The following is a 17,340-nucleotide window of genomic DNA, read 5'->3' as shown; positions in this document are numbered from 1 at the left end:
CTGGCTTCCTGAGGCAAAATTTAGATTCAAATCGAAGAAAGAATTGATTTGTGGATCCAATCAAATCAGGATCCTGGGAATCAGAATTGAATCGATTTTAGAAATCAGTGGCGATACACAGCCCTAATATTGAGCACTGTCATGAACTGGCTCAAAGTAGGTGACGCAGAGTTCACACAAGAAGTTTATGGAAATATAAAGTTATTTATCAACCATAACAGAGCCAAGACGCTGTCATGGCTGGCTGTGTGGCAGGCCGAATAGGACTCCAATCCAGGACTTGAAACACAAAGGAATTGACTAAAGGAGGCAGCTTTTATTTGCTGTGACAAAACCAAACATTGAATTCAAGAAAACAAAAACGTAATGCTGCTGAAAAAGCAGAAACTAGGAATTGGGGAAAAAACTAGGAAGCATGAGGGATACATTGCAGGAGAACCCACAGCAACATCGACGACATGACAACGAGCAGAAGGAGGATGAGAAAGGAGGCAGCAGCTAAACAAACATGAAGACAAAGGTGAGGAAGCATGGACCACAGGGGAGACACACTAACCAGAAATGAAACAAATGAAACAAACGATTAAACCAGGAAACTGAACAATGCCAAATAAAGCCTAAGACAGTGGTTCACAAACTTTGGTACACGTACCACTGGTGGTACTTGGTCTCTCTCTAGTGGTACATGGGAAGTCTCCAGATTAAATAATATACCATGTTCTGAGGGATTTCTGAAAAATTAAAATGCACAGCTCTGCTATCTCTTATGACATAAATGAAGACAGAAAAGAAAAAAAAGCAGTGATGTTTGTAGGGTTGGTGAAATTGGACTAGCTGGTATATAATGCTGTTTTATGTGGTGGCTAGCTACACAGCTATGGTTAGCATAATATAAACACAATGAAGCTGGAGGATGAACGCTAACTTTTTTTTTTTTTTAAGTTAACATGAGCGTTTCCGATGGTTAGAGACAAATGCAATCACATGGCAGATGCTGTAAACAGACCAAACTTCAGTCAGGAGAACAATTGAGATAATCCATCCACAATATGACGTTAGTCATTAATATACTGCTGCATGGGCTGAATATGACAGTTAAATAAATAACATTCATATAAGATTTAAAATTGTCTTGTGTAAACTGTATGTGGTGTTAAATAGGCCTATACTACTGTACTTTAATGTTGGTCATAAGGGTGGTACTTTAAGAGCCATATATTTTATGAGGTGGTACTCATTGTGAAAAGTTTGAGAACAACTTGCCTAAGGGACATCAAAACACTGGGTAGCAGAGCCAGGACCATGACAGACAAAAAGATCACCAATAGCTTGATGTCAGATGGAGTGGAAGACAGAGACGGAGCAGCTCATATGGAAAATCCTCAAGCAGGTGTTGAGGTTCACTTGTTGACCTCACCAATCCTTTGATATCACAGCTAGAGAAGAAGAGTCAGATTAGGCTGGAGTATTTTTCATCAAAGCTTTATTACCAATGTGCATTGTGAGATCCCACTACATGGAGTCACAGCAAACACCAAGTGGGTCTGAGGAGCACTCTTCATACACACCTTCAGTAGCGGTTTTTGATATGGGCGACATGGGCGGTTGCCCAGGGCAGCATCGTGGTGGGGGCTGGCATCATGGCATCGGCAAAAAAAAAAAAGGTAGCTCGCACCCATGCTGCCCTGACATCATGCCAGGCACCAACTGGTTTTCTATTGCCCATTTGCGGGGAGTAAAGGCCCCCTGTATTTGTCAGGTGTGGCTGCTGCTTGCCAAATGCAGCGAGGAAAGGGGCGGGGCTGCGGGGGAATTCTCTGACTTGCTGGAGCGGCATCTAATAACAAGCTCGCATATAAAACAAACCAACAAACTAGGGCTGTGAACGTAAACGCCGTCATCATGATTAACGTGATTAAAAATTTTGACGCGATTAATCCATTTGGAGCACAGAATGACTCAAAATCCCAGAGATGTCTCTGTCAACGCATTTCTGGCAGTTTGTCCAGAGTTTGTCCATTCTGCGCTCCAGATGGGAGCGTGATAATCGTGATGACGATGTTAACGTGTTAACGTTGACAGCACTACAACAAACAAAAAAAGTGAAGACATTATGATACAGACTTATAATTTGCACCGATGTGTTTTCTAAATTCTATCACAGACATATATGCGAAAAGTGAGCACGAGGTCCCTCTGTGCGCCTGCGTGCTGCTGCTGAAGACTCACACACCAAGCTGTCAAAAATGGAGAGGGCGCGCTGCTTCCAAATAGTGCACATTTCATTCATATTGTTAATCTAAGCCCATTATGTATTAATTATTTTTCCTGGGTTGTGTTCCCAGAAAAAAAAAGAAACCTATAAAAGGTGTAGGTTATTGGTGTATTAGTTCATGTAGTAGGGTTTGGTGTTAACACTGGAGCACAAAATTACTGATGGAAGATGGACAAGAAAAGGTCAGAGGCATCAGGTCCTCAGTTTAGATAGCCACTACTGTTTACTATCATAGCCACTACTGTGGCTATGATAGTAAACAGTAGACAGACAGTAGACACTGATGTGGCTTATTGAATCTTTTGGATTGTGTTCAGAACAATATTAATTAGCCATTAATTGGAAGAGGTGTATTGCTGATTTGTCTGCTATTCTCAATGTATGATGAAATATAACGGCTGTTTGTTATCCATTTGCATAGTCTTAGGAAGACAGCTGAGTATGGGAAGTTTGCAGGGGATCGTCTAAACAGGAGAAGCTATTGCTAGCCCACTGAGGTCCTGCCAAGGTTTAGCCAGGCAGACACTTCACCGGGCCCATCCGGCTGTTATGATTCAGGGGACTGCACAGTAAGAAGTCCCCTAAATCAGGCACATCAATATTGCAAAGAGGGCATCAAGTCTGCTGTGGAATAAAAGGGGCAACCCATGGATCACACAAGCTACCTAGAAAAGACTTAAATATTCATCACCCAGGCTGGGCCACCTAGGTGGCTTCATTTCCCATCAAATTGCAACAACATTCAAAAAAATCTCTAATCATGTGGATTAGAGAAATAAAATGTATTTTATTTTTGTTTAATTTGCTTTGACTTATTAAAAAGTTTAATATTATCTTATGTTAGATTTTTCTAATCCCAACATGTACAAAATCATCCATCAATATATTTATGATACCATATGGTCAGTTTCAAAATTCATAAAAAAAAGCAAATACACAAAATAAAGCATAAAATAGAGTAAATAACCAGGATCTATCGTGGATCACACAGTAGTAAACTTATTTAATCATAGGTTTAAATGGTCACATCTGAGTGGCAAATCACAAATGAATGGAAAAAATACTACGCACAGTTGTAAGCATTGACAGAAAATCAATTAATATGTACTGGTGAGATGAAGTGACAGTATTTTTATTAAAATGCTTTAAACACATGCAAAATATTTCAGAGCAGAGCAGAAAACAAACAAAATTACATTTTCCACCATTCTTTGATATGATTACTGATTAGCTACTAAATTATTACCTCTATTTCATTACATTACATTTAAACACAGTTCAGCAATTTAAAATAAAATCTTGAAATTAGGTATTTCTAAACATCTTGTTCCATTTAAAACACTTGAATATTTGAAAAAAGTGTTCTTGTCATGTTTGTACAACACACGGGGGTGTGGTTTCTGCATTTAAATGAACTGAGTAGTAGAATTCTATGCAGTATTTTTCACTTTTACTTATCTTGTCTTTACAAGAAAATATTAAACAGTAACAACTCAACACACATTGTAAAGATATCTGACTTTCAGTGTTTGAAACATCAGTTTCAAAAGACCAGAAAGTGTAATGTTTCATTTTCTTAATGAGACTCCAGTTTTCCATACCAATTCTACACGTGATTAGAATCTATTGGGGTAACCCATATAAGATGTGACCAACTTTGGGCTTCCAACAGTCTTGAAGCTCTCTATCACACAAATCCTCGTGTTATTATTTATTTTGAAAAACTGAGGGGGCTGAGATTTGCACAAGTACAACACACACTCCCTGACCAGGCTTTGTCTCGTCTTTTATTCAATTTCATAGGTATGTCTAGGTCTTTGCAATGTTGCAGTTGTTCTATATTTTCTCCAGTTTCTGATGACTTCATTGTGTTCCATAGTATATCCAATGCTGTGGGTTTTTTTTTACCTTTCCTACCTATCTCAACCTGTCAATTCAAGGCAGTTCAATTTTATTTATACTGTATAGCACCAAATCACAACACCACTCGACTCAAGGCACTTTATATTGCAAGTCACAAACTCTATATTAATACAGAGAAAACAGAGAACACCCCAACAATCATATGACCAGAGGCAACATAATGCTGCAGCATAGCAGGCTCAGGGAGGGGCAGCAACCTGGAAACTGGAAGGGGAGGAAGACAGGATGAAGACACGCTGTGGAACATAGCCAAAGATTTAGAATGACTAAGAGTGCTGCATAAACACATAGTGAGTGAAAAATGTATCTGAAGAAAAAAACACTCAATGCACCATGGGAATCCCCAACAGCCAAGTTTTTAAGCCTGATCTTAAAATTCAAACTGGAAGCTGGGTCCACAGAAAAGGGGCTTGAAAACTATTTTAAATGCAATTTTGGATTTAACAAGGAGCCACTAAAGAGAAGCCAATATGGAAGAAATATGCTCTCTCTCTTTTTAGTCCCTGTCAGTATTCTTGTTACAGCATTTGGATTAACTGAAGGCTTTTTAGGGAGTGTTTAGTACATCCTGATAATGAATTACATTAGTCCAGCGTGGAAGTAATAAATGCATGAACTAGTTTTTCAGTATCATTCTGAGATAGGATGTTTTAATTTTCAAGAGATTGCACAAATGGAGGAAAACAGTCCAGAGGCCATAAGAAGATCATTTGTAACCTTCACTGAAGCTGTTTCTGTGCTGTGATGAGCTCTGAAACCTGACTGAAACTCTTCAAATAAGCCATTCCTCTGCAGATGATCAGTTAGCTGTTTTACAGCTACTGGGTCTAGAGATGACTTTTTAAGTAAAGGTTTAACTACTGCCACCTCAAAGGCCTGTGGTACATAGTCGATTACTAGAGATAGGTTGATCATAATGAAGATTGAAGAAGGTAACTGAGGACAGTTTGCAACTGAACTTTATTTGGAGTTATTAAGAGTCTTTTTAATTACGGGCAGGTGTGCACCCAAGAAGATTACAGTTTTTTCTGATTGCTTAACCACATTTTTTGTAACTATTGGCTATTTTTGCAAAACTCTACACACAAATAAGAAAACCTGTCATCCAATTATCAAAACATTGTAGTTCTCTTGCAAAAGCGAACACAGCTAGATTAACTCTTCACACCTTCGTAAAAATGGTGTTTTCGTATCAAACAGTACACACAAGCCATCATCTACTAAGCACACAATGCGCCAACTGCACACTGATGGTATGAATACAAAACACATCTGGCTTTTGCATTCTCTGTGTACAGATGTCAATTTGAGGTCACACTTTTGTCATAGTGTCATCTAAACATACAAGGATCCAAACTTCAAGTATTGGTGTTTATTCACACTCATCAAAACCAAGACAAAGTCAGAACACAAAATAGGAATTTCACAAAAAAAAAGGGGGAAAAAAGACAATCAGCCTACATCATGTCGTCTTTCTGGGTCCGGCCACAAAATTTCGTCCACATCGCATGCGATATCCTCCAGTCCAAGGCACCGGGGAAAATATCTCCTTGAATGCCGTATCCAGGCCTGACATGATGCCTGGTCAATATCTCCACATGCCTCCATTGCCTGTAAAAGGGCTACCTGTTGATGAGGATGACGGTCGTACACTTTCCAGCGCCAGGCAGAGAAGAACTCCTCGATGGGATTTAAGAATGGAGAGTATGGAGGGAGGTTGTGCCATGTGCCATGAAGGATGGGTGGTCTGTAAACCAGTTGCGGACCAAAGCAGCCCTATGGAAACTAACATTGTCCCATATGATGACATATCGGGTCTGCTCTGGTCTCTGAACAGTGAGCATGTCATGCAAGGTGTCCAGGAATGCAGTAATGTGTGCAGTGTTGTATGGGCCTATGGTTGCATGATGGTGAACAACACCATTTTGGCTTATAGCTGCACACATGGTTATGTTACCACCACGTTGTCCTGGGACATTGATGATGGCACGGTGTCCAATAATGTTCCTGCCACGTCTCCTGGTTTTACTGAGGTTAAAACCGGCCTCATCCACAAAAAGTAGCTCATGTCCCATTGCATCTGCTTCTAGTTCCATCACTCTCTGGACAAGACAAAACAAATGCAACACATCAGGCCCATGCACAACACTACAGTATGCACTTCCAAATTCAGAACCAATGACACTAGCTTACGTGCACATAGTCATATCGCAGTTGCTTTACACGTTCTGTGTTTCTCTCGAAAGGAACTCTGTAAATTTGCTTCATTCTTATTCTGTGGCGCGCAAGTACACAACTTAGTGCAGAAATGCTTGCACTGTGTATATTTTGAAAGATGGTGTCATTATCAATTATGCGCTGCTGTATTTCGCGCAGTCTTATTGCATTATTGGCAATCACCATGTTCACTATATGGGTCTCTTGCTCTGGAGTGAACATTCTGCCTCTGCCTCCAACATCTGGACGTCTAGCAATTCTGTAAAGTAACAATTTCAGTCTTTTTGCATGTATGGTACTGTTGTGTTTCTCATTAGAGTATGGCAGTGCTACAAAGTACTTACCGATTCTCATTTCGAAATGTCCTAATGATGCCTGCCACAGTGTAGCGGCTCAGTTTAGGCTGAACCCGTTGGCCAGCTTCCCTCAGGGTCATCCCATGGTTGATGACATGGTCCACTATTGTAGCTCTGATGTCATCAGTTATTCTGTTCCTTACTCTTCTTGCCCTTCCTCTTTCCTCTCCTCGTCCTCTTCTTGCTCCTCCACATCCTCTTCCTCCAACTTCTTCACCTCCACGTCCTCTCCCTCGGCCTCCTCTGATTCTCACTCTTCTCACTCTTGCTGCTTCTTCCATTGTACTCCACATAGACAGCTTACCTGTGGCCTGTTTATAGTGCTTAGGCTGATTGCAAAGTGGACTAATTATCTAAAACAGTTTTCACATGTGAAAGTGTGCCAGACAGTTGGCAAAATAGTGTTAATGATAGCCATACATGTATATAATTTTGCTAGGAGTTTGTTGGAAATTTGGTAATTGAGTGTAAGCAGTGAGTTGTGTTTACAGTTCTGCAAAAAGAGTGTTGTGCAGTGAATTGTGCCTACAGTTTTGCAAAGTGTGTGTTACAAAATGGCAAACTGAGTGCAAAGCAGTGTTTGTGCTTTTAGTTTTGCAAACTCAGTGAGTGGTTTTGCTATAAGTATTAATAGTTTTAGAAATTGTGCTATAAGAATCAGAGTTAGGGTTTAAGCATTCAGAAAAAACTGTAAACGGTGTGTTCTAATCCCACTAAGTTCAGTTGCATTATACTGACACCTAGAGCCTTAAGCCAACTGTTGTTGGAATTTGGCGCTAAATAAATGAATTGAATTGAATGGAACAGTGGGGAGGGCATCCTCTACATATAGGATGGAGCCTGCATTTGTCTGAAAGGATTAGAGAGAGGCATGGCAGAATCCAAATGCATCCTCTTGTTTTGGTTTTGACTTCAGACAATCTGCAGGTACGTTTTCAGTTACAGTTTTCTGATGTGGCTCCATCCATCATTCTCCACTCAGCGGTAACTTGGTTTTTCGAGGTTTCTAGTTGTTTCCTTGTGAGGAGAGTTGCCTTCTCTCTGTTTCCAGTCTGTCATAACTCAGTTCAAGTATTCTCTGCTTACCTGTTTGGCTCATCTGGTCACTTGACGCTGCTTTTCATTTCCTCTTGCACTGATCTGGACTCCGCTCCTTGAGTGGAGTTTTTTTAGTGGTAACAATCCCAGATTTGTGTGTTTGATGATGGCAAAGATTCCTGTGTTTACCTTTATTTATAAGTGTTGGTCAGATCAACTTGAAGACATGTGAGAGGCTTCTTTAGTTTGTTTAAGTGAAAACAGCGTTTGACTGCTGCTGTCGCTGACCTGAAGTTTGTCAAATGTGTCAAACAGCTAATGACACCTGGAAGCAGAGAAATATTTGATCACAACAGAGCATCTCCAGTCTCTCTTCATCAAGTCAAAGAGATAAAAACAGCCAAAAGGAACTGCTTCCTTTTTACTGCCATGCAGAAGGGCTCAGCTGGTGATGTAGGGTACACTGCACACGCTTTAATAATTAAATTAGTTGATGCATTTATTACTTCTAGGCTGGACTACTGTAATTCATTATTATCAGGCTGTCCTAAAAACTCCCTAAAAAGGCTTCAATTGAGCCAAAATCCTGTGTGTCTTTGTTCTGTCTTCCTCTCCTTCCAACCAGTCGTGACAGATCTGCTGCAGGAGGTTTCTTCCTGTTAAAAGGGAATTTTTCCTTCCCACTGTCACTAAGTGGTCATCTGATGTTTTTTGTTTTCCTTTAAAAAAATGTTAATATAAAGTCTTTACTATACAACATATAATGCTTTCATGCTTTTTCTTTGATCTGGCACTGTATGAGTACAATTTATTCAGAAATGAATGTATGAATATCTACAGATTTATTTATGAATATGTCTTTGATGGGTGAGGGTAAGAAGCCACAACAATGCCTCCTCATTGTCAGAGGCAAACAGAGAAAGGCCCAGAAGACCCAGAGCCCCCCACGAGCACTGAAGATCTGAGGCTACACACCCTAATGATAAGAGGGGTCAGAAGCAAGTTAGCAACCATGCCACATCATGTGCCATGTGCTCCAGAAGCAATAAGTAATAATAAAAACAGCGTCAGCAGCTAATGCTGGTTTTACCGTCATATTGATCTCTGTCTGTTCTCAGCCTCTCCAGTCAAATTTTAAAATTCATATTCATATTTCAAATTCATCATCTTTTTGTTGCTGTTGGTTAAATATGTCCCGCACCCCAATTTTGCTAAAAATATTTTTTAGATTACCTTGTTAGAAGACCTTTTTGAGTTTGTTCTAGTTATATATGTGTATTTGACAATTAATCTGGCAATAATATAAGAACAGTAAGTCATTTTGCTGAGTTTGTTTGCTTCAGAGTCAGAGAACCGTGTCTGTGTTTTTCACTGTGTGAATGAATACTGACTGTTGATGTTGTGTCTGCCCTTACAGTAATAAACTGCTGCATCTTCAGCCTGGACTCCACTGATGGTCAGAGTGAAGTCTTTGTCTGATCCACTGCCTGTAAAACGACTTGAAATACTTGATGCTCATCGGTTTGACCAGTAAATTAGTAGTTTAGGAGGTCCCCTTTGTTTATGTTGGTACCATTCAACAGAGTCAGAATTAATGACAGTATGACTGATTTTACAATCCATGTTCACTCTCTGGACTTTACCTGTGAAGCAGCAGCAGAGGAGAGTCCAGATGAGGACGCAGATCAAAGTCATGTTTTTGATGAGGAGGATTTCTGTGGCTTCTGTTGTGATGAAGGACAGCTGTCAGTCATCCAGTGTTCAACTCTCAGGACTATAAACTCTCCCAGAGCACTGGAGCATGGTGCTGCTGATGCAAAGTGCCTCTCTATGGAAATCATCTGACTGACTCCATGTTGTGTCCACATACCATTGCATTTGTTCTGTCGATGCATTTGCCAGAAGCGCTAGAGGGCGCTAGTGAGTATGTTGTTGTGGTATTTGGGGAGAAGAAAAAATAATAATAAAAAAAAGAGTTATCTCCGGTGATCCTCTGTTCCTACCTGCGTGTGTGTAATGCCTGCTGAAACCACATCACACAAAACTCAAACAGGGACTTGGATCAATCTGATGATGGACTTTATGAACTAATCAAGCACTTCATGATAATCATGAGAATCAAAATGTTAAAGCACATTTGTTAGAAGTAATGATGTAAATGGATCAACGCTAATTTAATATTTAATCTGAATGAACTTTAGAGGAGAAATGTTACTTCCCAAATTATCTTTGATACAATATAAGAAAAGACAAACAAAAAAACAGCAAAATGGACGTTCAATTCTTTAGTTTAAGCCATGACGTGGAATAATTTACTTGATGTGAAATATTTGGCCCGTAATAGAGACAACATTTTTTTCCGGGGGCGCTCCACTGTGTGCTCTTGTTTTACTGAGTGAGAAGAGATATTTTACTGTTATTTTATCATTGCATCAGAATCAAATAAATAAAAGAATTTTAAAATGAATCCCAAAAGAAATGGGCAGACAGTGAAGTGAAGCTAAAACAGGGGAAATGTGCTCAAACTTTCGAGTGCCAGTTAAAAGACGAGCTGCAGCATTTTGCACCCTCTGTAGTTGGGTAATATATGATGCGCTGACCCCAATATAAAGTGCATTACAGTAATCCAGCTGAGTGCTAACAAAGGCGTGGATCACTGTCTCAAAGTGTTACCGTGAAAGAATTGGCTTTATTTTTGCCAGCTGCCCGAGCTGAAAGAAGCTAGATTTTACCACTGCCTTAATCTGATTTTCAAACTTCAGATCACAGTCCACTTTGACCCCCAGGTTTGTGACAGTTGGCTTAACATACTGGGCCAAGGAATCTACATACACATTGGGGGTCTCAGTGGGGCTACCAAAAACCATCACCGCTGTCTTTTTATCATTGAATTTTAAAAAGTTGACAGACATCCAAGCCTTAATGTCATCGAGACACTGGAGTAATGGCTGTGTGAGATATCTGCCTTTTTTCTTTAGAGGGACATAGATCTGACAGTCATCAGCATAAAAGTGGAAAGCAATGCCGTGTTTTCTCAGTACAGAACCAAGAGGAAGCAGATATAAAGATATACATTTTTTGTTATTGAGACTTAATTGAAGGAGGAACACACTGAAAAAATGTAAGCATCTCACGTGTATTTAACACAATTGCTTCAGTCTTTAAAGTTAAGTGTAACTATATAGTGTAGAAAGTACGTGATATGCAGAAAATTGGGTGGTTGTTACATTAAAAAGTTTAACTTGTAATTTGAACACAATAATTTCATGTTTCTATGAACGTAATTAAACCATGTAGGATCTGTACAAAATTAAACAACTTAATTTGTTCTCGTTGAGATAACACGATACAATCTAGTAAGAGTGGTTAGTTGCTGAACTCACGGAATTCACGAGACCGCATAAGATTTCAAACTGCAGGAAAATCACAGAAGTTATAAGAGGCAGACAACGACACACACACCACATGCATGCTATTGTTATTGATTGTGAATTAACCTGTCAAGGGCAAGAACAAAAGAATTCTGCATCAAATACAGGAAATCATAGCGTTCCTGTATTTCCTAGATGGTTGGCATGCTGGTTAGTGTTGTTGCTTCATAAAAAGAAGGTCCTGGGTTCAAGTCCACATTCTGGCTAGTTTGCAGTGGTTTCTCTCTGGGTATTCTGGTTTCCTACCACAGTTAAAAGTCATGCAGTTATTAGAGCTAGGTTAATTGATGATTCTAAATTACCAGTGAGTTTAAATGGTTGTTTGTTTTTATGTGATAAACTGGCGAGCTGTCCCCGCCTATCTCTTCAGGGTTATTTCCCAGCCCTCCTGCAACCAGGATAAAGATAGGAGGATGGTAGTTGTTGTAGACCCATTTAATTTTTATTAAACCAGGATCTAGACTTTGTTAAACAGCATGTAATATGAAGACAACATGTAGTATTTAAGTGACCAAGTAGTATTTGGATAAAAGTATTGATTAGTGTGAATAGTGTGAATTTAAATGACAGAAGTGTGAAGGATTAAAATATTCAAAGAACTCAACTTACTTAATCTGAACATGTTTAAATGGTGTTTTATGAACACAAGATGCACAGGTTTACTGAATATGAAAAAGTTGTGTTGATTTAACTCAGTTGTTTAAGTTTCTGCCAAAGCAAAACATTTGTGTGCAACCAGAGTCCACTATTGAATCAAGTAAACCCAACATGTTTTTTTTTTCAGTGCAAAAAGGAGTTACGGTACCTGTATTCCTACACAATATTGTCCCGGGAGGGAGGAGAACTTTCTGGAGAAGTTTTGGTTGATTTTTGGGTTTTGCTTAACACTAGGTTGATTTTATCAGTGATGTTTGGGTTGTTTTCTTTCTCTGAGAGAGAGAGATGTTTTTATGCTTGGACATGTCTGCAGCGGGCCCCAGTATGTGTTATTCTATTAGTATTTTGTTGGTTACGTTTGTTTTTGCTTTTGTCACAGTGCACTGAAATAAGAAAATCTGAGAGGGGTGATCCACCGGTGGTGATATGTTGGTATTTGGTGAGTTCCTGATTTAACGAATCAGCTCTTTAATCCAGGCCTGAGAGACTTGAACTTTAAAGCGCTATAAAATATTCTTACTGAAAACAGTCGCAAAGTGTTTTGCTCCATGATTATAATGGGCTTGGGAGAAATTCACTTATATGGGACACTGATCGCATAAGAAGTCCTGAGTCTAAAAGGATTGCAGCGAGTCAATCCAGTCCCAAAAACAAGGAATTGTTTCCTTTAAAATGATGACGTCATCTTGCTGGTGATGGAAACTCGAATAGGTTGCGCGTGAGACTCCATTATCAGCAACATCTGGTATGAATGTGTGTGAATGTATGGAGGTAACTAGACTGTGATGGACTGATGACTAAAAGTTTTAACTGACTAGAGACTGAGATAAAAACTGCACCAACTTTAGGATTAATGAATGTCGACAGACAATTCACCCAGCCTGTGAGGGAAAGAGTGGATGTTTTGTCTTGCCTTGTTTTTGTCGGAAGATAACAGAGACTGTAGGGGGAGAATGTAGCTTCACATGAGAGTGTGGAGCTGCAGATTTAACCCTTTGGTGGCTAATTTTGAGTTACTGATGTTTGCATTAAGAAAATTGTGTTTTATTAGCTGTGTTTTGATTAAAGTCATTACATTATATCCACCTTAAAATGTTGGGGATGTCAAATGCTAAAGTGAAGGAAAGGTTTGATTTTACTAATGACTGAACATGTTATTATTAACCATAGCAGGCCACTGTAAAAAGTCAATTAACTTTTATAGAGAAAAAGCCAGAACTTTAACAATATCAATAACAGGGAAATGGAAAGCTTCACATTCCAAATAGAGATATGTAATAACAAACACTGGTCCGTGTGAATTAGGTTCTTTCTTGAAATGGTCAGGGAATTTAAAAAGTAGAATATAGCCAACAGGGGCATGTGATAGGATGTGGTACTGCTAAAGAACAAGAGCAAAGTGAAGAAAGAAAACCTATTGTGTTTCGTGTATTTAATAAATTTCGATAATTTTGATAAATTCAAATTAAAAGGTACCACCACACTCAGAGGATTAATATGAAATCATGATATATGCAAATTCTGTATGAAGTACATGACTGGTGACTGTTCTGTCCTGAGCTTTTGTTTCTTATAGCACCCGCTTGACCACACCAACAGCCTTTCGCCACCGAAGGAGGGTAATTGCAAATATTTGAGGGAGAAATATTACCAAAAGTGAGAAAGGTAAGCCCCGATGGGGGTGATAACACCATAGATTTCACTTAAATTCTTATAATTTGACACCAAACATAAAATTTCTTAAAAACTGTGTTGTTGTTGTAAAGCTAGTTTGTCTTGCATCTGAATTGTGCAAACACAGAGGTCATCCCACTTAGGGTCCACTCGTTAAAGGGGGACAGAGGGCCTTAGGACTGAGACGTAGCAATGGACCTTGCAAAACTGGATTATGAGGTGTAGGTGATCTCTTTTTAAATAAAAAGAGATCAAAGGGGGAATTGTAAGATTATTATATCGTTTTATGCCATTTTATACCCCTAATTAAAGATTGTGAAACTATTATGTAGTTTTAGTTTGCATTCTTCTCCTGAATTAGAAGAAGGTGATAACTATTACACTTGTTAAACTGATTTGTATTACATTGGACTGCTGATTTATTGTGAATGAACGATATTGTTTATGATGCATTATACTGCGGAGTTATAAGAAATACTGTTTTCGGAGAGTCATGACCTTATTGAAGGAATTGAATGAATTGAATTGAAATTTTATTTCAGTCAACAACAACAACAGATTATAATTTTACATAAAAGTACTCAAACAGTAACCGCAAAAGGAATAGGCTAAAGCCTTGTGGCTTATACTTATCCTATCCCTTACCCCCATAGAAATAATCAAATCCTTAACCAAGAAAATAAATAGCGTTGATAAATAAGTTGTATAACAGTTTGAAAAGAAATCAATGATAAATCAAGAAATTAAACCATCACAAAATTTTTAACAAACCAAATTTCTATAACCTTGTATAATACAAATTTTTTAAATCTTCCTGAAGAATGACAAAGAAAAACACATATTCAGTTCATGATTAAGTCCATTCCATAATTTCACTCCCAAAACTGACACACATCTATACTTACTTTAGGTATTTCAAACTTATAAGACCCCTTCAAATCATATTTTCCATCTCTTAGTTGAAACATACTTAAAATACAAATTGGAACATTCTTTTTCATCACACAATATATCATTTCTAAAGTTTTAGAATATATAATGTCCATGAATTTTAACATAGATGATCCTACAAAAAACTGGTTGGTGGACTCCCTATATCCAACTTTATTTATTATTCTAATAGCTCTTTTTTGCAATTTAAATATTGAATCCAAATATGTTTTGTATGTGTTCCCCCAAATTTCTGCACAGTAGGTCATATAAGGCAAACAAAGGGAAGTATACAATAAATAAAGACAGTTCTTATTCAAAAAATCTCTTGTTTTATAAAGAATAGAAATAGACTTGGATAATTTCCGTTTCACATGTTCTATGTGGGGCTTCCAACAAAGTTTATCATCAATAATTACTCCTAAAAAATTTGTCTCATATACTCTTTCAATTTCAACATGATTTAAATTCAATTTTACTTTAATATTACTTTTACTACCTCCAAATAACATAAATTTTGTTTTACTTTCATTCAATGATAGTTTATTAAATACAAACCTTATTTGTCTGATTAGAAGAGAGCAGAATATACCGAAGAGGTTTTCTGCCTCATCTCATCAGGAGGAGATAAAACGGGAGCCAAGACCGCTACTTAGGCGCCATGTGAGGGAAAGAATGTGCATGGTTAGGTTTTTACGATGATTTATGCTTAAAAGTGTTGAATTGTATGGAATTAAGTAATGGTTGACCTAGCATTTATACACCGAGCATTGTCCTTCCTTTAGCTCAAAGACCGAAAGAAGTGGGAGAATTTAACAACTCAAGATTCATATAATCTTGACAACAAGCATAAAAATTCTCCAAAATTTAGAGACAGAAATGAGTTCTGGATAAACATAATTTAGCGAATCACAGAAGGATGGAGGTTGGGAGTCTATAATACTGTGAAATAACATGCAATAAAATGTTGACCATGTTGAGTATGTTTATACTAGTGGGCAGACATTGGCTGACCTGACCAGGGAATGCAGTGAACTGGATTGTCAAAACAGTCGGCGTTAAAGTCACCTTTCACAGTCCAGACTAGGATGGCGTTGGACATCCTCAGGGTGGAGAGAGGTTGGTGTGACCAACGCATGGTTTGTTGTATGTATATTTCAAAATGATACAGCTCTGGATAGCCCAGTTACCAGGGCATGGACGGATGACAGACATTATTAAATAAGGAGAAGAACTTTTCTGGGATTGAGGTTCCTCTGGGTAAGTGGTTGACTTAACATGCATAAAATAAAAGCTATCATTTTGTTATTGACTGTTAATTGATTGATAATTGGCCACATTTACAGCTGTATTGACTTGTTATAGACACAGTCTACTTCATGTTCAAGAATTGTAATTAACAGATTGAAAATAGTGACACTAAGAGAAGAATATGCAGTGCCACACTATCAGATGCCAGTGATGGTTGGGCTCAGTGGTGAATCAGGTGAGCTGGATTCATGGCTGAATCAAGACATAACTTCCCCTGCAGTGGGCAGTGAGGGAAAACCAGGGGGGAAATGAAATAAAATTGAAATAAAAAAAAGTGTTTTATATGTGAAGTTCATATTAATACAGGTTTTGTTTCTAGGCAATTCTGCGGACGCAGGCTCTGGGCGGAGCCTGGAGTGTAACAGCTCTAGCATGATAACTAAATTGATTTCATTCCCTAGCACAGGATGACAAGGCGGGAGCAACGACACGGGAGAGGAGAATTTCTGATACTTTCTGAGATATGATGTCACTAACCTTTTCTTCTAATTTTCTAGCTCGGATGAATTGACGCAAGGAAGGGTGTCAAAAGGGGGGAAGTTGAGTTTTAACATCAAACAATGGTTAATGAACATTTTTTATGTCTTTACTTGTGTGTTTAATAAGTTAGGTATGGTAAAACTTAAGCTTATAATGACCTTAATGTTCCCAGAATTTTGTAGGGAACAACTGAGAAACATATATAATGATTTCCATGTTTAAGCGTTAGTGATTGAAATAAACCAAATAGCGTTTAGAAGATAAAATGCCTGTGTTCACAAGAAGCTGAGTACCACACTAGAGAGGAAACCGTGGGACGGTAGGTTGAATGAAAGATATGATTTTTTGTGAAAGGGGGGGGGTAAAGGTTGGAATTAAAAAATGGTTAATTTGTTTTTGCTGTCTTTGATTAAAATGAGTGGTTAATAATTTTCATACACACATTGCAAATGTGCCCATAATGAGTTGGTACTCGGTTTTGAAGGTCATAAGCTTCATTCGGCGTGATGTCCGAATTGATAAAGTGTAGAAAATGCCTTGAGTTCAGAGGGCTAAATGCAAACACGCTTACACACATAGAGCATGGTTAGATTAAGTCCCTGGGTCAGAGAGCCCTGAACATGATATTCTAAACCAAATTTGTAGTACTGGAAGGACAATGAACAATAAAATTAGAGTAGGAAGATTAGGCAGGGAGGTGTTTTGGTTTTCTGTCTCTTACAGAGAAAGGAACCGACACCAGATGACGTGTCTGACGAGTGTAAGGGGGATTTCACCGGGGTAAGGGGGTGAGAACGCCTCTTCGAACACCTGAGGTTGTTGACTCATTCCTGAGCCAGAGGACGGCTTGAGAGGGTCAGAGCGAAGGCTGTGGACCTGGGAACGGTGGTTCCGGGGCCCATGATGCCATTAATGGACATGGAAGTGGCTGTGTAGGTAGAGGTGTGACACAACACTAAGTGTGGTGACCTCTGGAGTTATCCAGAGGTCATGAGAGGGTGTGAGAAGAGATATTTTACTTTTATTTTATCATTGCATCAGAATCATA

General features: G+C 38.6%; 1 protein-coding gene and 2 gene segments (V, D, J or C); 2 read left to right on the top strand and 1 right to left on the bottom strand.

Annotated features, from left to right (window-relative positions):
- The window catches only part of LOC102076541 (Ig kappa chain V-V region MOPC 21-like), an 811,057-nt gene that overhangs the window by 577,333 nt on the left and 216,384 nt on the right, over positions 1-17,340 (top strand).
- The window catches only part of LOC102076925 (Ig kappa-b4 chain C region-like), a 489,463-nt gene that overhangs the window by 341,028 nt on the left and 131,095 nt on the right, over positions 1-17,340 (top strand).
- LOC112843393 (uncharacterized) lies at positions 5,362-7,421 on the bottom strand. The gene is made up of 3 exons (XM_025902035.1): positions 6,760-7,421; positions 6,392-6,674; positions 5,362-6,300 (listed from the first exon to the last, which is right to left on the bottom strand). The coding sequence occupies exons 1-3, from the start codon at positions 7,062-7,064 to the stop codon at positions 5,890-5,892; spliced, it is 999 nt and encodes a 332-aa protein (XP_025757820.1). The 5' UTR covers positions 7,065-7,421; the 3' UTR covers positions 5,362-5,889.

This window comes from Oreochromis niloticus, linkage group LG22 (assembly GCF_001858045.2).
Source record: "Oreochromis niloticus isolate F11D_XX linkage group LG22, O_niloticus_UMD_NMBU, whole genome shotgun sequence".
NCBI classification, from domain to species: Eukaryota; Metazoa; Chordata; class Actinopteri; order Cichliformes; family Cichlidae; genus Oreochromis; species Oreochromis niloticus.
Note: the sequence above shows the minus strand (reverse complement) of the source record. Positions and strands in the feature narration are given on the sequence as shown.

What these genes read in the sequence shown, in the direction of transcription:
- LOC112843393 (XM_025902035.1), bottom strand. Translation starts at nt 7,064, where the DNA reads ATGTGGAGTACAATGGAAGAAGCAGCAAGAGTGAGAAGAGTGAGAATC. An exon ending in ACATTTCGAAATGAGAATCG is followed by an intron (nt 6,675 to 6,759) that starts GTAAGTACTTTG and finishes GTTACTTTACAG; the next exon opens with AATTGCTAGACGTCCAGATG. An exon ending in TGCGATATGACTATGTGCAC is followed by an intron (nt 6,301 to 6,391) that starts GTAAGCTAGTGT and finishes TGTCTTGTCCAG; the next exon opens with AGAGTGATGGAACTAGAAGC.